The sequence below is a fragment of the Anopheles aquasalis genome, chromosome 2 (assembly GCF_943734665.1).
Source record: "Anopheles aquasalis chromosome 2, idAnoAquaMG_Q_19, whole genome shotgun sequence".
In the NCBI taxonomy this organism is placed as follows: domain Eukaryota; kingdom Metazoa; phylum Arthropoda; class Insecta; order Diptera; family Culicidae; genus Anopheles; species Anopheles aquasalis.
The window spans coordinates 26,885,001-26,897,500 of NC_064877.1; the positions used below are offsets into that span (position 1 = coordinate 26,885,001).

General features: G+C 44.2%; 7 protein-coding genes across 9 annotated transcripts in view; 3 read left to right on the top strand and 4 right to left on the bottom strand.

Annotated features, from left to right (window-relative positions):
- LOC126572257 (sarcalumenin) overlaps positions 1-628 on the top strand; it is a 7,393-nt gene extending 6,765 nt beyond the window's left edge. For all 3 annotated transcript variants that reach the window (XM_050231428.1, XM_050231427.1, XM_050231429.1), the window contains one exon: positions 1-628. This exon is cut by the window's left edge and continues 478 nt beyond it. The gene's annotated coding sequence lies outside the window, so the exon portion shown is untranslated.
- The window catches only part of LOC126572310 (protein Abitram), a 1,250-nt gene extending 14 nt beyond the window's left edge, over positions 1-1,236 (bottom strand). Inside the window, exon 1 of the mRNA XM_050231528.1 lies at positions 1-1,236. This exon is cut by the window's left edge and continues 14 nt beyond it. Coding sequence (XP_050087485.1) covers positions 679-1,236 — 558 coding nt within the window. The 3' untranslated portion in view covers positions 1-678.
- LOC126572316 (COX assembly mitochondrial protein 2 homolog) lies at positions 1,236-1,663 on the bottom strand. The gene is made up of 2 exons (XM_050231536.1): positions 1,459-1,663; positions 1,236-1,394 (listed from the first exon to the last, which is right to left on the bottom strand). The coding sequence occupies exons 1-2, from the start codon at positions 1,537-1,539 to the stop codon at positions 1,236-1,238; spliced, it is 240 nt and encodes a 79-aa protein (XP_050087493.1). The 5' UTR covers positions 1,540-1,663.
- Positions 1,664-1,710: 47 nt separating this feature from the next.
- LOC126572298 (mortality factor 4-like protein 1) lies at positions 1,711-3,362 on the top strand. Its single transcript, XM_050231509.1, has 3 exons — positions 1,711-1,838; positions 1,903-2,020; positions 2,078-3,362. The coding sequence occupies exons 1-3, from the start codon at positions 1,811-1,813 to the stop codon at positions 3,186-3,188; spliced, it is 1,257 nt and encodes a 418-aa protein (XP_050087466.1). The 5' UTR covers positions 1,711-1,810; the 3' UTR covers positions 3,189-3,362.
- A 139-nt stretch (positions 3,363-3,501) lies between these two features.
- LOC126572304 (Golgi SNAP receptor complex member 1) lies at positions 3,502-4,766 on the top strand. The gene is made up of 4 exons (XM_050231515.1): positions 3,502-3,650; positions 3,743-4,020; positions 4,092-4,393; positions 4,463-4,766. Exons 1-4 carry the CDS (start codon positions 3,629-3,631, stop codon positions 4,563-4,565), a joined length of 705 nt encoding a protein of 234 aa, XP_050087472.1. The 5' UTR covers positions 3,502-3,628; the 3' UTR covers positions 4,566-4,766.
- Positions 4,767-4,969: 203 nt separating this feature from the next.
- LOC126572308 (cyclin-dependent kinase inhibitor 1C-like) lies at positions 4,970-6,618 on the bottom strand. Its single transcript, XM_050231524.1, has 3 exons — positions 6,607-6,618; positions 5,292-5,681; positions 4,970-5,212 (listed from the first exon to the last, which is right to left on the bottom strand). The coding sequence occupies exons 1-3, from the start codon at positions 6,616-6,618 to the stop codon at positions 4,970-4,972; spliced, it is 645 nt and encodes a 214-aa protein (XP_050087481.1).
- A 5,451-nt stretch (positions 6,619-12,069) lies between these two features.
- LOC126572313 (cuticle protein 10.6-like) overlaps positions 12,070-12,500 on the bottom strand; it is a 602-nt gene continuing 171 nt past the window's right edge. The window contains exon 2 of the mRNA XM_050231533.1: positions 12,070-12,463. Coding sequence (XP_050087490.1) covers positions 12,146-12,463 — 318 coding nt within the window. The 3' untranslated portion in view covers positions 12,070-12,145. The remainder of the gene's footprint in view (positions 12,464-12,500) is intronic.

Below are 12,500 nucleotides of genomic sequence, written 5' to 3' on the forward strand. Positions count from 1 at the left end.
TATGTTATATTTATTTTTATCCTTGCTAACCACTCGCCATCGTCAAAGATTTAGGCCTTGCTGGAATTTTGCTATTGGGATGCGAACTACAAATAGGCTGTACCGTGGGTCCTATTTTAGTTTGAATCACGAATCAATCTCTTTCTAGTCTGCAGCAGTCCTCCCAGTACGAATCAGATAAGTTTTCTACAGTTTCACCACTGCTGCTCGTTGCTTATGTTCGCCGTTAAGCTCTTTCGAATAATTTTGGTGCAGTTATTTTCATATTTTGCTACGCTTCTCTGATTATTTTGGCTGAACTCATCATTAAGCGATAGAAGAAGGCCGCTAAAACGGATCGATCCTTAGCCCCTGTTTGCTAATGTGATAGTGAATGCTCCGATCTTCAGCAAACACATGGCATGGATTTTGTTCCAGCAAGCGGATAAGACACGTGGTTCAAGCGGTTGCAGATGAAATCAAACGTAAACGAATAAATGTTCACGTAATATGAGCATCCGTTCCAGACTGATTGAGAGAAGGGAAAATGAAAGGGAAAAAGTACAGGCAGAATAATCGCCCGAGTGCAGAATCGGATCGTAATAACAAAAAAGCCAATAAAAATTGTGAAAATGATTGACAACGGAAATTTGCTAATGGTGTGATGACACGGACGAATGGTAGGGTTGTTCTTTTATATTACTTCAACTTTATAGTTTGATAAGCATCATAAGATAACAGCTTGGCTTTCATCGTCTCACAGTGTTCGATTTTGGGCATCACGACAGCAACGAACCCTTCCCCCTCGATCTTCATTAGCTCTGGATCAGCAGTAATCCGCTCGTTCACTTCGACGAGTTTTCCCTGCACGCAAGAGCGGATCTTGTAAACGGTATCGTCCTGGCACGTTACCAGCGCAATAGTGGAATCGGCCTGCAGTATCATGCCGCCGCTCTTTTTGCGCCCAGAGACCTTATTTACGCTTCGATCACATTTACCCACTTCATAACTTACACTCCGGATGCCTTTCTGAAATGCGACATGCGATTTTGCGAGCCCAATCAGGCATATTCTATTGGAGTGAAATAGAACTTGGAGCGATTCTTCTGGATTGTTGCTTGGCACGTGATACAGTTTGGTGTAGAAACGGTCCACTATGCTGGGATAGTTTGCATTGAAGTCGTTCACGATGGAGGGAACTTTGCAACGATCGATCCCGGACGACTCCTCGTACCAGTAATCTTTTGGTTCTTCCATCACTCCCGCTGCTCTTTCATCAGCTGCTGAACGCGTTTCTGCTTTTCTAGAGCCTTCTCCCGGTTCACTTTCTGTCTGGTTTTCCTCTCGTTCCGCAAGCACACGATCATCTGGCGATCGAGATCGTTGCAGAGGCCAAGAAATTTGCCGAATTTATTCTGAAAAGATAGCAACAATGAGCGTTGATCGCGAGAATACCAGATTTCCTCGCAGCGTTCCTACCTCGGAGTGGCACTTTTTTAATTTTTCTATAATGTTGTTACACTCAAGCGTATGTAGGTGCGGCGAGAGGTCAGTATGCATAGTTCAGAAACTACACCGGCCAAATCCTCGAGGCTCCGCTACAATTCCGTTGTAAAATTTTAGAGAAAAAATTTGTTTGGCAAAAATTGTTTGGGTAAAAATTACACAACACTCTCGAATGCCTTCGAATTCGAACTTCGAACTGATTACTTTTCCCACGCAGCAAAATTAGAGGCCCGCAACAAATCCACAAACAAAACTCCAAGCGTCCGGAAAATTTCTCAGTTTTCCCCGAAACTAAGTGAAAATTTCGCAAGCCGAGGACGAGAAAATGCCGCCAAAGTTGAAATTTACAGAAGGTAAGACGGGAGGAGCTGTGGAGAGTTGCGGTTATTGAGTTAATTGAATCATTTCCTCCTGTAGGCGAGAAGGTGCTCTGCTTTCATGGCCCAATTATCTACGAGGCAAAGATGCTGAAGAGTGCCATCATGAAGGACAAACAGGTGAAATACTTTGTACACTATGCCGGCTGGAATAAAAAGTACGTGATTGCAGAAGAGCGACGAGGGCCGATAATAATCAGGGATGTCTCTTTTAGCTGGGACGAGTGGGTGCCCGAGAACCGCGTTCTGAAATACAACGAGGCGAATTGCCAGCGGCAGCGTGAGGTCTCGAAGCAGCATTCATCGATTGTCAGGAACAAGAAGAATAGTGCAAAGGCCAAAAAATCGGAATCGCAAACTGGGTCCAGCACGCAGAGCAAGGACACTGACTCGCGCGCATCAACACCTTCGAAGGAGATGAGCAAAGAGAAAGAACCGACTCCATCTCCGGCCGCCAGCAGCGGTTCTGCGACGGCACCGTCGTCGAATGCGGCGAACCTTAGCGGAAGCACCACTTCATTGTCTTCCGGCAGAAACAGATCGTCTTTGAAGACGGGATCGATACCGAACACTGCGGGAACGTCCTCGTCCTCGAGTTCATCTTCCACTTCCTCTACATCGTCCTGTTCCACAGTGGTTGCAGCATCTTTGAGCGCTAAAGAAAGTAGATCGGGCGAGAGTAAGGAAATGGGTGAGTCGAAAGCGAAAGAGGAAACTGGCGGCGACTTAAATGGCTCTAGAGGCAAAAAGCGTGGTCGCAGCGATACCAACTCATCGAATGTTGAGTCGGAAGATCAATTCATGTCAAAGGTTGAGGTGAAGATCAAAATCCCCGACGAATTGAAGCCATGGCTGGTGGACGATTGGGATGCGATATCGCGGCAGAATAAGCTGGTGGATCTACCGGCAAAGGTGACGGTGCAGGAAATCATCGACAACTACGTGCAGTACAAAAAGCAAAGCAAAATGACGACCGCTACGAAGGAGACGGCTGTTACCGATATTAGCAACGGTATTGTGGAGTACTTCAACGTCATGCTTGGCTCGCAGCTGCTCTACAAGTTTGAACGGCCTCAGTACGCGGACATCATCCAGCAGCATCCGGGAGTGCCAATGGCTAAGATATACGGTTCCTTTCATTTGCTCAGACTCTTCGTCAAACTCGGTTCCATGCTTGCCTTCACCTCCCTAGACGAAAAGTCCATCCAATCGCTGATTGCGCACATACAGGATTTCCTCAAGTACTTGGTGAAAAACAGCAGCACGCTGTTCAACATGCAGCATTACGTTAATACCAGCCCTGAGTACCACCGAAAGGCTCAGTAATAGTGTAGTTTTACGATTTTTGAATTATGTATTTGAACATACTACAGCAAAATGCTAAAATTTTCTCATCTCTCCCTCACCGAACGGGTGATGGTATTAGCACCGGTGTCGGATGACCCAATAAAGAACCTATTTTAATTACAAATTAAAAATTATCATCAACAATCATCAATAATTTACGTTTAATTGCGATTAATTTAAACAAAAATCTAGAATTTTTTGCAAAAGATTGCCCGATCAGCACAAACTGTCCAAATCGGGCGAAATCGCCAACTCGCCCGTACTCCTTTTGCTGTTCGGGTGCGCTGTTGAATGATGTTTACACTTGCCTGAACTAAAAAACTAAGAAAAACTACAAAAGCGGATTTTTACGAATAAAACGGAATTTTCTACATGTTTTAGCGTGAAAAGTGTTAATCATCAACGATCACGGTCACATAATGGCTACCGCAGAATGGGACAGTAAGTTAATCGCTCGGAAATCCCCCTCGGTTTGCCGATTTGCGATTTTTTCATATTTTCTTAATACTCAGCAATGAACATACACTTTCCAGGTTTACGAAAACAGGCGCGGCACTTGGAGAACGATATCGATATGAAGCTAATCGCGTTCAACAAGGTCGGAGTTGGTGCTGCTAGTGGAGGAAGCTCGGCTGCGGCCGGCTCCACGGACACGTCGCCGCTCCTGGGAGATCATGTTTTTGAAACCCTGTCCATAGAGATTGAACAGATGCTGGACAAGCTATCAAACATTAACGAGAAAATGGCAGAACTTCCGGCCAGCGGCACGGCAGTTATGCATGTACTGCAAAGGCACCGGGAGATATTGCATGTATGAGTCGACAAATGACCGCTGGAGGGAATGAGCTTACGCGATTGTAATTCGTTTGTTTCGTATTTCAGGGATACCGACAGGAGTATCTGAAGATTCAAGCCAATCATACGACACGCATCGAACGGGAAGAGCTCTTGCGAGGCTCTGGTTTGGGGAATTCGGCCATAGGCTCTCCTTCTACGTCCGGGCTCAGTCGAAGGGACATGTACCTGAAGGAGAACACACATCTCCACAACTCGAGCTCCTTGGTGAATGACCAGATTAGTATAGCGATGGAGACGAAGGAACATTTGTCTTCGCAACGACAGCATTTGAAGCGCTTCCAAACGCGAATGCACGATATATCCAACAGATTCCCTATGATATCTAGGTAAGTGGAGTGGCGATGACGCGCAAACGGTGTTGCAGCATCTAATTCCCTTTTCTTATTTTGCAACAGTTTGATTCAACGCATCAATATTAGGAAGCGGAGAGAATCGCTCATCCTTGGTGCAGTAATAGCAGTTTGTACGATTCTATTGTTGTTATACGCATTTAATTGACTAGATGGAAGCATATCCGTTACGAGCAAGGAATTGGAATAACAGGCTAACAGAAGCGGTTTGCTTGTAAAGCATATGCATTCGTTTTTTTTTAATTTCTAACTGAAAATCGAATGAACAACGATACGGTTCAAGAAAAACAATAATATCTGTACAGACTATTAGCAAAGGTAAATAAATTATGTGATATAATATTCCATAGTTCATCTCTTAAACGGTAACATAATAGATGAATGTATCCACAAAGCATGGAGAAGTATAAACACCTGGGAAATGAATGAAAAACATGGCTCGATATATAAAAAATAAGTTACGTATTTTATTCATCCTAACTATTTACGGTCACTTATATGTGCTACGGATTGCTTAAGAATTTCACCACACCGCAGCATGGTTTCATAACTCTACCACAGCCGGCCATTTGCCCAAGGATCAGGTCCAACAGCTGCGATCACGGGTTTTTCTACAACGACCGGAGTATGCACAGGGTATCCAACATGTTTAACAACCGGAACTGGCACAGGGTGCGGTACTGCAACAGGATACGGACGATCAACAGGTACTGGGTACGGGCGATCGACTGGAACGGCATACGGTTTCGGAACGGCCACTGGGAAAGGACGATCTACCGGAACTGGCACATGGACCTACCGGGAATTATTGGGCATTATTACACTACGATACAACATGGGTTTGTGACGGTAGAAAAAACAATCGGATGCTTACTTTGACCGGTACCGGGTACGGCTTTTCTACAGGAACGGCATATGGAGCAGGAATTGGGATTCCGACCTTCTTCGTTACGACCGTGTGCGTATGAGCATGGGCACCCAAGTAAGGCCCGGCTAAGGCAGGCAATGCAGGAGCGGCAAAAGCTAGTGGAGCCAAAGGATCCGCTTGCGGGAGCAGATGGTGTGCGTGATGGGCAAACCCGTGCCCGTAGATTGGAGCAGCCGGAGCATATGCTCCAAGACCAAAGATCCCACGTTTCTCTTTTTTAGTGGCCAGCGATGCAGGATGATGTTCGTTCGGTTGAGGTTGATTCAATACCGAGAGGCTCGGTAAGTGCTTCTCCGAAGCGGCATATACCAATGCCAAGGGTAGGACCAAAATCACCTATTTTTGTTCGGATTAAAAAAGGATTGATTTTTTTTAATATCGAGTGTAAAGAGTTGATGGATTGTTGTATCTCGTGTGAATCAAACAAATTTTCAAAACTGTTTTGATGGACTTCGTTGTAGAATCTTTGTCGGTTAAAAAAAAATACCAGAAAGCCGTGGCTATCGTCAAGTCGTGAAGTCGTTTATCATTTATCAGGCACCCATTCGATAATACTGTGCGTTACACAGAACGTTGACAGCAAATTACTTTCCACAGCTTTGCGAAGCAGCGAGCAATTTGCAGCTTCACTGATTTTCTCACGTTTCCTTTGAAGCCGACAATTGATCCCCTAGTGTGCTGCAAGAATCCCCATGGTCAGCAGATGTAAATTTTTGCTACAAAATACGGCTTTATCTTCGTTCGATGGGCACTGGTTGGGGGAGTGAGGATCCTGTTGCGCGAAGCTTATGGAATAACAAAATGATTCGCACAGGACCTCACTGCCGACAAGTTGTGAATGAATATTTATAAGACTGACTGTGAAGGGTGGGGGTTTGGAGGGGGCATTGTATCCCACTTCGTCCTACGATGGTGTATGAATGATTTTAATAGTAAAGATTGATTTATTGCTAAGGGATGACAACAAACAGAATTCCAACGAGAACCAGTAAACCCATCCCGAGAGAAGATATGAACGTAATTATCTATGTAGCTTATCTTGTCAGTATTTGAGTACTTATTAGCGAGGCAGGTGGCAGGCAAATTAATAAGAATCCATCAAAACTCCGAACGTTAAAACAAATCAAGTAACTCTTACTGGAGCAAAGCATCTTGTACACAACAGAAAAAATACTAAATAAAATACAAAGTACTGTTCGCACAAACATGCCACTCGCAGTGATAAAGGGATATTAATTTTCTGAAGAGTTTTAACACATACCAAAAGTTTCATGTCGTGCTCGCTTGTGTCCTACCACGGACTTTTATACTGGGGTATAACTGTTTAGAAATTATTTCAATCTCGCTTTAAGATATTGTGACGCAGTTGATAACGTGTAATTGGTTTTCTTTATGCTCCTTCTGCCTTGTCACTAAGGAAAATTCGCTGGACACGCTACAAAGTTACACTGCACTTTCCACTAAAGATTTAGGTCGCTTTTTAACGAGCTGCGACTTGTAAGCGATTGAATGTAAAAACTCTCAACGAAAAAGCAAAAGAATAAACTTTTGTAATTTTTCGCCGTATGAATGTGGTTTCACGCACTTTTTACGGAGTAACAAAGTCACTGAAACTGGCCGATGGCAGCAAGCTTATCGATAGCAAGCAAGCAAGCTCCTCGAACAGGTCACCTTTAATTCCGGACGTTCGTTTGTGAATTGATTTTAGTTCATCGGTTTCCCTAAATCTTATAGAGGAAACAGTACGGACTCCCTCCAGCGTCAGTTACTAATGTTTTCGAAACTGTAGGGGCGTTGCGACAATGCGATAGCCGGGGGGTATCGTGTAGTAATTTGAACCTTAATTCGTGTGTATTGATGAACTCTGGAGGGGTAATACAACGCGGTGCCGACCGTTGGTGACAATCACATTATTTGCAAGTTTGTACCTCATTGCTCCTTATGGCAAGTATGTATAGCGCTACGCGTAAATGTAATAGCTGTTTGGTGATGCCACTCTCCCTTGGCGGCAGCGGTGGTGCGATTCTCGTCGTACACTTGAGGCTTTGGCATGTAAAAGCATAGTCAATCAAATGTAGGCCAGCCTGGTATCCCAGTCCGTCACACCCCGGGGACATTCCGGCTCGGCTGATTCGATAATTGTTCTGAGTTGGTCAAAGATTTACGCAACGAAACCGTCAGTTGTTTCCGATGGATGGCCGCATTACATCAGACGTTACTGAGTCCGATTGATGGATAGTTTAAGCTATCGCCCAAGCCAATTATAGTTTCTGTTTCACTTGTGCAACATGAGTATCAGTAAGTGATTTCACTATGTTGGAGAATTACCCTGCTTTGTTTCATTCATTCAATTGTTGGCGAATTGTTTTCTACACTTGACCCTGTTTTTGTTGACCGCGACTGTTAGCAATCCATAGCCCTGGATCTAATATTGATGAGCTTTTACTATACCAACATTCAATGTCACGTATCAATAGTAGTATCGCCAAACTCAAACCAATAGCAATAAAACTGTTCAATAAGGTGTGTAAACCAGCTGTTGACATTGCTATGCACGTCAACGCGATTCAGTTTAATATTAAAAAGATAGTTGTTCGTCTTCATACATTCCATAGCTGAGCTTCCTAGTGTAAACTTGTACTTCCTTTCCTTTACGGATTACCATTACGAGTAGCTGCAGGTGTGCGAGTCTTTCAACGACTATCCGATGGGTTTTATATTGAAAATCCGTAACGGAAAGTGTAACTTTAGACTCGTTTATGTGCCATCTTTGCATCCTTGAATCGATCGGCGTATCACATTATCATAAAGCTATACGATGATTGCCACGGCTGCATCGTTACAATCGCATGAAGCAACGGTGGCACTTGTTTGAACAGCATGAACAGATTGCTTGGTGATAGTTCAGCTGGATGCAATAGAATCGTGACGAGGAACACTTGAGAGGACTTCCCAACACTTTTTGAACAGCTTAAATTTTTGAACATATTGAATACCTATTTTTCTTCTCGAGACAAATTCTGATCAATCGTCATCAGAAGAGAGAGCATTGATATATTTTTTTGAGCATGTATAGCTACAATACAAAATTCTTAAACAACATGAAACATTTGGTATGCTAGAATCGTTATTCAATGTTGCAGGGACCGTTATCTGTGATGTGATACAGGAACAGTCTTATATGGTCATAAAGCAATTAATTTGCGGGCCGAGTATTTTTCTTGAGAAATTAACATGTGTGCCCGATGCATTCGCTATCCTAGGGAAATTTTACATATGGAATGGAAATGTACAATTCTAGGTAATAATACATGTGGCTATGGGACAATGTGCTTCAACAAACATTGACCTTCAGTGATTTGTTATAATCTATGGGAAAATACCGTAGCTTGAATTTATTGAAATGAAAAATGGCTTTTTTCAACCAACGAACTATAGCGTTAAAATTGTTTCAATAGAAGCAAAAGTATTTGCAGAAATAATGTCACATTTATTGATTGGTTGCTTTATTATGCTTCTGGATGTTCCTCCAAATCTATGGGAAATATTGAACTAAAGTATAAGATAAAAGGGAAGTACATAAATCTCATTGATTCAGGATTTTTATCAAAATAATATCGTTATTGATATTGCAAATAAATGATGAATTTTGAGCGATGTTGTTGATGGGCATTTTTAAAAGGGGAAGCGAGAATGGAAATAGGAAGTGTTCGTTATAAATAGTGCGTTAACCATCGCATGATGATGTTGTAACCAACCTGCTACAACAAACGAAAGGTCTTCAAATGCGATGGAACTTCGACAATCGTCCGCTTATCGAACGTGCGATTATGATGACAAGGCGTAAGCCAAGTATGATATCCGTGGAAGGCGAACGGAATGCACAATAAGTACGGCTGGAAGCACTAACGATCCACTCAGTTGTCAAACCAAATCGTCGTTAGTGGCCACGAACTTTCACTGGATGCTACTACCTCATAAGTCCAAAGGCTTGGGGAGGGGCAAAGGGTGAGGAAGGGAAGATACAAATGAATGAAATCGAATTAATTTGTTACGATCAATTGCGAAACTATTGTAGCAGCTGGTGTGGGTGTCGATTGATTCTTGCTTTTGAAATATTTTATTTAAATTGGTGAACTACGGACGGGCTGACTATTATTTGAAGGTAAAAAAATGAAACTTTTATAAAATATGCAGTTGACTACTGAAAGATGATCAATTATTTTTTCGCTTTCCCTCGTTTTTAGTAGCGCGTGAACCCTTTGATTCATACATACTTGACTTCGGTGAATAGGGCAATCGCAGATGTCTCAAATAATAACCGTTCCGGGGAGCTTTAGAGTAACTGGGCCTGTCCGCGATAAATGATCTTTAAGTATCCCTAGGTCATAACGATCCGATTAATCGCATGCTTTGTAAATTTCTAACCTACCGTATCCCGGACTTTCCATTGATGCTCGACCAAACCATTCAAGAAAAACAAGCAGACTGACCTACCGGGAAGGGGTAATGTGGAAATTTGAACTTCACCATTAAGGTGGCATCTGAGCGATGCCGTGTGACACAACAAAATAGCTGGCACATGCGAAGCACACTACGGCATCGAACCCACCACCACCTAAAAGGGTTTCGCGATGCTGCTCGGATATGGTGCTTCGAGCCGGTAGCTTCAACCTGTTATCTTACCGTTGGACGGATGGATGGGCTGCTGCCCATACCGCGAAGGCTTCACGCGACGGTGCTGTACGAAAATGGGCCCTCATTGGATGACGAAACACACTTAATTGGAACTGTTATGAAATAGATTGCTCCGAATTAGATCCAGGAGAACCGTACGCCTATTTTGAAGTAATGTTCCCGAACCAGTAACACTCCCAACGCATTTACTTTCGTACAGAGCAGGGCACACGCCTAGGTCGATTGGAGATGGAACAGCATTTCCGTGTGCAGGACTCATGATGCGTTGGATATAAAAATACCTTGAGATGTTGGGTTTGTCAGTAGATCAGTGGGACAGTTCGTGGTGTTTGGAAGTGACCTGCACGAGGAGTACACGATGCTGAAAACCATGGCGCCAACGATAGCAATTATTGCAAAATCGATGGGATACACTTGAATATTGTGAACTAATTAAAAGGGAAATACTCGTCCTACTAGGTGTTCAGTGTACTGCTGGTTTTAACCACAGCCCAAGGGATAGCAACGCAAGAAGCAAAAGATCATCAAAAGCGAGCCCTTACGCATGGATATGGTGTAGGCTTGTCACTGCCAAGTGCACCCATTAGTGCGTACGAAGGAGGACTGGCAGGAGCTCCGATTGGTTTGTACGGAGGATCCATAGCCGCGCCGATCGGAGCAGCGATCGCACCAGTAGGAACCGCAGTAGGCGCAGGAATAGGCCCCATTCTGGGAGGACCAATTGGTATTCCTGCCGGATTTGGTGCCTCTGCTTTCCCAGCATTACCCGCTCTTCCAGCAAGCGCAGCAATCCCAGCTCTTCCAGCTCTTCCAGCATTACCAGCGCCAGGCCCAGTGCTTACAGTGCCTCCACCCACCATTGCAGTTGCGCCGACTGTGACACGAAATATCCACACGACTGTACAGCAACCAGTACCAGTGCCATATCCTCAACCGGTACCAGTGGATCGTCCCGTTCCGTATCCCGTTGATCGGCCCGTGCCCGTACCTCACCCAGTGGCAGTGCCAGTTCATGTTCCTCAGCCATATCCTGTGACCGTCACGAGGTTCAGTATTCAAGCCATGAAATTGTAAACTCTTTAGTAATTCCTGTTTTTCTTATCAATTGTAGGACCGTTGGTGTTCCAGTGCCGCACCCGGTAGCGGTTCCACAGCCCGTTCCGGTTCCACATCCCGTTCCGGTTCCACATCCCGTTCCGGTTCCGCAACCCATCGCGGTTCCCCAACCAGTTGTAATCCCTGCTCCCGTTCCCACTTTGCCTTTGGCACCATACCCTGCGTTCTTGCCAAGCTATGGGAAAGTGTATGGAGGAGGTATAACCCTGCAGAAGGTCTATACCGGCCATCATCATGGACTGGGACTGCTAGGACTTAAAAAATATCTCGGTTAAAAGCGACGCTTCTTTCGAAATAGTTTTCTTGCCAACTGGCATAGTGTATCCAGATGTAAGGTGTGAATATGTTCGACCATCACAAAGCACGGTCATCGACCGATAAATCTGCTGGATTAAATCAGGGCCATAAATAAAAGAATGAAAAATTTAAATACTCCTCGTTTGTTTGCTTGTTTGTGCCACGATGATGTTAAAGAGAAAGCTACCATTAACCTTTCGTTTAACCTGCTAATCAGTAGCATTAAACACCTATGCTTAAGGCATGTTTTGATTTTAAAGTGTACAACAGCAATAGGGAATGCTGCACTAAAAAAACTGCACTATCTTAGCACATAGCTACCCACATGCTGTGTGTTGCGTTCCCACGTTTCTGTTTCGTCAGATAGCTAATGGTAAATTGTAATCCTATGCAATCCTAAGCAACCTATGAACCCAATAAAGATTCATTCTTCTTGTTCCTCTCAATGTACACAGACGTGTTATGCGTAGCTCCAATAATAGCACGTTTCTTCAGCTTGCATTTGGCGAATTATCGACAAGAGTCTTTTCGAAATCTCCAGCCTTAAGAAAGTAGCATTGGGATAAAGAATGTTACACGATATTACGCTACGTCGAATACGTTTTACACTTTTTTTTATTATTCAACTAGAGAAAACACACACGCATATTGCTAGAGATGACCGTTCCCGCACGGATCCGTTCCTTTACTTAGCGACGATGCAGAGTCGAGTAAACGGCACCATGATGGTAGAGTGGCGCGTGCGCAACGGCCAGCGGGGCATGGTAAGCGGCAAGATGAGTGTGGTGCACCACCGGAGTATGGGCCACGTAGGTCTTAGCGATCGGGGCGTGGTAGGCCGCCACCAACGGTGCCGAATGAGCAATCACTGGCGCAGGAGCTACGTACGAAACCGCCGGTGCATGATGATATCCGAGGCTGAGATGAACACCCCGCTTGGATTTCATCGATTCCATTGACTGTTCCTCGGCGTAAACCGAGGCAACGAGCAGGAAAACAGCGATAGCCTAAAAGGAAGCATAGGTATTGATCACTACCATCACG

Excerpts from the sequence above, each read along its gene's own strand:
- LOC126572316 (XM_050231536.1), bottom strand. The coding sequence starts at position 1,539 with ATGCATACTGACCTCTCGCCGCACCTACATACGCTTGAGTGTAACAAC. Across the intron at positions 1,395-1,458 it reads TAAAAAAGTGCCACTCCGAG|AATAAATTCGGCAAATTTCT; the intron begins GTAGGAACGCTG and ends CTATCTTTTCAG.
- LOC126572304 (XM_050231515.1), top strand. The coding sequence starts at position 3,629 with ATGGCTACCGCAGAATGGGACA. Across the intron at positions 3,651-3,742 it reads GGCTACCGCAGAATGGGACA|GTTTACGAAAACAGGCGCGG; the intron begins GTAAGTTAATCG and ends TACACTTTCCAG. Across the intron at positions 4,394-4,462 it reads AGATTCCCTATGATATCTAG|TTTGATTCAACGCATCAATA; the intron begins GTAAGTGGAGTG and ends ATTTTGCAACAG.
- LOC126572308 (XM_050231524.1), bottom strand. Across the intron at positions 5,213-5,291 it reads CGTACCCGGTACCGGTCAAA|GTCCATGTGCCAGTTCCGGT; the intron begins GTAAGCATCCGA and ends AATTCCCGGTAG.
- LOC126572298 (XM_050231509.1), top strand. The coding sequence starts at position 1,811 with ATGCCGCCAAAGTTGAAATTTACAGAAG. Across the intron at positions 1,839-1,902 it reads AAAGTTGAAATTTACAGAAG|GCGAGAAGGTGCTCTGCTTT; the intron begins GTAAGACGGGAG and ends TTCCTCCTGTAG. Across the intron at positions 2,021-2,077 it reads TATGCCGGCTGGAATAAAAA|CTGGGACGAGTGGGTGCCCG; the intron begins GTACGTGATTGC and ends TGTCTCTTTTAG.